General features: G+C 32.6%; 1 protein-coding gene across 4 annotated transcripts in view; it reads left to right on the top strand.

Annotated features, from left to right (window-relative positions):
* VPS50 (VPS50 subunit of EARP/GARPII complex) overlaps positions 1 to 6,078 on the top strand; it is a 131,804-nt gene that overhangs the window by 70,341 nt on the left and 55,385 nt on the right. For all 4 annotated transcript variants that reach the window (XR_002122256.1, XM_019627601.1, XM_019627600.1 and 1 more), the window contains exons 15-16: positions 4,064 to 4,158; positions 4,486 to 4,584. Coding sequence is in view for 3 of the 4 variants with exons in the window: in XM_019627601.1 (XP_019483146.1) it covers positions 4,064 to 4,158; positions 4,486 to 4,584 (194 nt within the window). In the remaining variant the exon portion in view is untranslated. The remainder of the gene's footprint in view (positions 1 to 4,063; positions 4,159 to 4,485; positions 4,585 to 6,078) is intronic.

Below are 6,078 nucleotides of genomic sequence, written 5' to 3'. Positions count from 1 at the left end.
TTTTTTTTTTTTTTTAGTATTCTTCTCTTTTCCCAATGTTTCCCCAACCATCAGCATGTTTTGAAGTACATCTGTTTCTTTATAAAGCAAGATAAGCTTGGCAGTTTAGAAATGATGCCAGTGTGCATATATTGAATCCATGAAAGTCATCACATTAGCCAGTGATGAATCTACATCTCCTAAATTCCAATTTAATATTTCTGTCATCAAATCATATATAAGTACTGAAAAACAGTATGAAACATGGTGAAGTATAGATTGGGTGTTTGAATTTTGTGAATAAAATTGTTTAAGCATGCTTACAATTTGTTTCATGATCCTCCACTGCTAAAGAGAGTTCTTGAGAAGGAAGGAATTCTTGAACCCAATTATTCTGATTTAGAATCTGTGTAGGGTATTGGTTTGAAGATGTAGGCATCATAAAAAGGTGAAAATAGAAGCATTTTACTCTTTGGTGGAACATCTATTATATTTATAAAGTGTATTCATAGTTGTATTAAAGATTGCATGCCATTACCTTTTTTCCTAGGGCAAAATTGTATGCACGTATGAGCAACACAGTCTCCATAATTTTGTTGGGGAATTCTTACCTTTCAAACATATAAGTTTTATTCTCCCAAATTCCTTTATGTTCATGTTCTAAGTTTGTGTATACCCAAAGCTATCATTCTGCCAGATGTTACAGAATTCCCTAAAACACAAATAATCTAATTTAAACAGTGATGACATAGAACTTGTGGAGCAATGTATAATTGCCAAAACATTCTATTTAACAAGTACATTTTATTTTGGAATTACTTTGATAATCAAAGCTTATAAAATGTTTTCAAGGATCCTAAATGTGCCTTGATATTAGAAGAGGGGAGAGGTCACTTATTCTTTTACGGAGAAAAACTCCCCTTGCCTGAGTAAGAAGTTTATTCCTTAAGTACCTTTAAAATGTGTGTTTTAGGACCAAGTTTATTATCCATATACTTATCTTTGTTTTCTTTCTGGACCAAGTGACTTAATCATCTCTTTTGTTTTGATTGTTGGGCTTCATGTCTTCTAGAACTGACCTACTTATTGCCTCCTATATATTTCTCTGCCAAATAAGTTGTTTTGGTTAAGGCTTCACAGGGAGTAGTAAATAAGTTAGCAATAGTTTAAGTTGTTTTATATTAGCTCTCAGAAAGAGTTTTTTTAAGGAAAAAAAGACTAGCAAATGCAGTAGCTTTAATTTGCAAGTGTCCAAGTGTATGTTTTAGCTACTCTTGCGTAACAAGCTACCCTAAACTTACAGGTGTAAAACAACCATTTTATCATGATTTCATGAATTCTGTGAGCCAGGAATTTAGGCATTTTTTTCTGCTGCTCATGGCATTGACTGAGGTGACTAAGTGATCCTCAGCTGCTGGAAGGGACTGTCTAGAGGATCCAAGATGGCTTCCCTTGCACCTTGGAGGAGCTGGCTAGAAGGATGTACACAACTGGGTTTGTTAGTTAGAGTGCCTGCATGTGGCCTCCCCAGTATGGTGATCTCAGGGTGGTTGGACTCTTCATATGGCAGATGGCTTCCCATAGAACTAGCTTTCCAAGAGAGCCAGGCAGAGGCTGCATGGCCTTTTTTGATGTAGGCTCACAAGTCATGCAGTCCTTCCACCAAATTCCACTGAATGCAAGCATGTCATAAGGCTGGCTCAGATTCAAGAGGAAGAAAATTAGGCTTTATCTTTTGATTGGGGAGTGGTAAAGTCATGTTGTAGAAGAGCATATGTGTTGGGCATAGGAGATATTGTTGCAGTTCTTGGGAAAATAGGCAGAAATGTTTTTATAAAATATATTTTTTTGGACTTGGTGATAATGATACTAGTAAATCTACTTAATTTGTTTATATTTAAAATGTCTTACTGAAAATTAGTTTGTTTAAAAGTAAATATGCTATTTTCCATATCTAAACTATAAAAGAGGGCTTAAATTTTGGAGTTAAGATGAGAACAAAAGGAACAATATGTCCTCATAATGTATATCTTATGTTAGACTACTCCCTTTACTATATTACTACACACACACACACACACACACACACACACACACACACACACACAATAATAGTGGGTAGACCAGTATTAAACTCCTTAATTTATACTATGTGACTGATTTCCAGTTTTCTTCCTGCTGGTGAAGAGCTGGGCGCAGAGTGGTGTTATCAGTGGCCTTGGGTTTCTACCTCTGTTGTGCTACTCAATAGCTTTATTCCCTGTGTGGTTTTTACCAAATTTTATATTTTGAACATCAAGTTCCTTCTCTATAAATGTGAAAGGTGTATATTGGATACTCTACCTTCTTTATACTCTGATTTTATCATTCATTTTTGGAAACTACCTTTTCTTGCCACAGTGTTTTATCAGGTTAAGTCAAAGATCTGAGTCTCCCACAAGTTCTAATTCATTGATATTTTTCCTTTAACTTTCCTTTCAGGCTTATATTTAAAAGATGTAAACAGAATATAGTTTGGCCTTGTTTTATTTTCTTGTTCTTTTTAAATCTAGTCTGATGATTTTGTCTTTTGGTTGAACTGTTTTTTCCATTTCCATTTAATATATTTATTGGCATGGTTGAATTTAAACTCATCATTGCTGTTTGATTTTTAAAGTGTAATTATTTTCATTTATGTTTTTTCTTCCTGCTTTCTTTTGGATTGATCATGTGTATTTTAAATTTATATATATATATATNAAACTTTGTATTAATTGCTATGTCCCTAATACTTAGAGTACTGCCTAGAAAACTTAATAGCTACTCAAATATTTTTCTTTTTTGAATTAATTTTTAATCTTGAAAACATATGAAAACATTTATTTAATCTATTTTATATTCCTTTTGACATGTGATATAAAGAGAGGACTTTCTCCTCTCCCCCCAAATCTAGTCAGTTTTTCCTTCACTACTTTTGGATAAACTTTTTCTTTTTTCTTTATGTGTGATGCCACTCTGTAGCAAGGTGCAGTGAAAAGAGGACTTTGAAGGCAGATAGACCTGGATTCAAGTGTTAGCTTTGACTTTCATGTAAATTTCTCTTCCCTTAGTGGAATTAATATATGCTTGCTCAACAGGGCTGTCATAGGATTAATGATTATATGTAAAGTTCTTATCCAAATGCTTGAAACAAAGGTTTTTACTGCTGTTTATTAAGCTCTAGTATACATATTAGCATTATCTTTGAGTTATTTGTCCTGTTACATTAATTTCTCTGTATATTGCTAGGATTCTTTTTTTTAAATTAGTTTTTAATATATTTAATACAGGTAGTACAAGTCCTTTAATGTTACAGTTAACTTTTACTCGTCTTCTCAAAGCTTTATTTTTTAAAAATCAGTTACTGTCTTTATTATTTCTGGTGAATTTTAGAATAGGTATTTGGACGAAAAGTTTTGGTTGTGAATTTGGTTAGAATTTTATTGAACCTCTAAATTAATTTGGAAAAATTGACATCTTTACACTATTTAGTCACCATCCTGTTTCTTGACTCTCAATTTATTGAAATTTCTCTTTTATCCCATTAGAGTTGTTAGCTTTTTTTTATATATTTCTTATTAAAGTTGTGTCTGAGTAGAATATATTTTAAATGGAATCTCTCCATTTTAAAGTTCTAAGAAGATACACATGAAAACTATCAATTTTTTTATATTATCTTGTACATAATCACATAGTTATCTATTATATCTGATTATTTTTGAATTGTTTATTTTGGGGTTTGTAGCCTACAAAGCCATACATAAATAGTGATGATTTTTAACTTCATATCCTGTATGAGGATATAATTCTTATCTCCCACATGGTTTGTATATGTATTAATAGTGATAATCATGACCATTATTATGTCTGATGTTCATGGATTTGTCTCTGTGATATCACTTTAAGGGTGTTAGTTATTGGCCTAAATAGATATTCTTTATCAAGTTAGAAATGTTTCCTTGTCTCATTTTAATTAGACAAGAAATCATTAACTATAGAATAAATGTTTCTAAGAACTTATTTTCTAAATTTTGGGTTTACTTGAAATTTTTTGTTTGTTTTACAGGATGTTCAGCTGAAAGTAAAAACCTACTTGCTTGGAACTGATTTGTCTATATTCAAATATGATGATTTCATCTTTGTTTTGGATATAATCAGCAGGTACTGTTTGAGATCTTGTCGTATTCTTTAATTTGATTCATTCAACTGTGGTAATCAAATCATGAATCAGTGAGTTATCTGTTATGACTTCATGGAAATGAAAATAATTGAAAATTCATAATTTAATTTCTGCTGGGTTTGTGTGTTACTGTGTTTAAATATTTCTGCCCTTTGGATGTGTATAAACCTTAATGGATTAGTGATCTTTAGAATTTCTTCAAACATCCAAACTTTACGATTTGTTATCTTTAAAAAAGATGATCTGAGCTTTTTTTTGCTATAATAAGAGTGTTGCTGAAAGTTATATAAATCTTTTTATCCAACTAGGTTGATGCAAGTTGGAGAAGAATTTTGTGGTAGCAAGTCTGAAGTTTTGCAAGAGTCTATTAGAAAACAAAGTGTCAATTATTTTAAGAACTACCATAGGTAAGAACTCCAGTAAAATAGGAACTTATTTAGGTGTTGAGAATACTTTTGTCTAATGCTTAACTTTGTAGCACTAATTGATTTAATACAATTACTTTTGAATTTGATAGAATATGTTCTTTATAGCCCATTTTAGGATGGTTAAGGATTTTTCAATAAAAATCGTATAAAATATTCTCATTACTTATTCATTGTCAATTTTAATATATTTTTTGTCTTGAGTGTCTCAAAGTATTGAACTAAATGTTGAACTGATTTCTATACAGATGAAAAATGATTATTACATCAGGGTTCACCAAAAGGAATTGGCCACCATTCTATGCCTGCATATATGGTGTGAGCTAGTAAGGAAGTTAAATTAGTAGAGGCATCACTCAGTAAGTGGGGTGCTTTCAAGCATCTGCCTTTTAGGAGTAAGGCTTCTAGAGCTGAGGGCATGATATTCGGAATCTTGCTACGAAGCCAAGGTTATGTACTACATTGCTTGGCAAAACAATTACCACTAACTTTAAAAGGGTTTGGGGAGTAGAGGAAGGTACGAAGTAATGTTCATATAGCAATGTGAGTGTATGCCTAAGGCAGCATTAAGTTGAGAGAGTGAACAGTTATTAGACCTTTCTTTATAGAAGCTGGACTTTGTGCTGTATCCCTTACATACATCTTACATACGTTTTATCATTTGAATTGAGTTCTATCGTAACGTTTTAATCTTGTCTTTATGAGCATGTGCTCTCATCAGCTGAGCCATCCTGCCACCTGTCGGCAGCTCAGCTCAGGCGAAGCTCACTGACCAATGTGGGAATTGAACCAGCGACCCTGTTGCTCTGAGCTCGTGCTCTTAAGCAAACTCTTAATTCAACTGAGCCACTCGGCCAGCCCTTTCAAGTTTTCTGTATTAATGATACACTATTAAATACTTGTTTTGAAAGATTTAAATGGTTCTGTACTAAAGCAGAGTTTCATAATTGAATAAAGATAATATTTCTAAAAATTTTAATGGTTAAACCTCAGGAAAATCGTGGTAACCAAACAACATGAAACACTGCCTTTATTTATAACTTCCTTTTCTATTAAACCTTAAGTCCTGCTAAAACAGAAGGCCTGGACTGTACACATTGTTGTACAAAAGGAAAGAGGCTTTTTTTTTAAAATTAAACTTTATTGGTTAGTAAAGTTACATAGGTTTCAGGTGTACAATTCTGTAATACATCATCTACATATCACACTGTATGTTCACCACCCAGAGTCAGTTCTCCTTCCATCACCAAATATTTGACCCCTTTTACCCTCATCTACCACCCCTTACCCCCTTACCCTCTGGTAACAACTAAACTATTTTCTGTGTCTATGAGTTTTTGTTTTTCTATTTGTTTGTCTTGTTCCTTTGTTGTTTTCAGTTTTGTATCTCACATATTAGTGAAATCATATGGTTCTCGACTTTTTCTGTCTGACTTATTTCACTTACCATAATAATCTTAAGATCCATCCATGTTG

Source organism: Hipposideros armiger, unplaced genomic scaffold (assembly GCF_001890085.2).
Source record: "Hipposideros armiger isolate ML-2016 unplaced genomic scaffold, ASM189008v1 scaffold_737, whole genome shotgun sequence".
In the NCBI taxonomy this organism is placed as follows: Eukaryota; Metazoa; Chordata; class Mammalia; order Chiroptera; family Hipposideridae; genus Hipposideros; species Hipposideros armiger.
The sequence above is the reverse complement of the archived record's forward strand: the minus strand, read 5'-3'. Positions and strand labels throughout refer to the sequence as shown.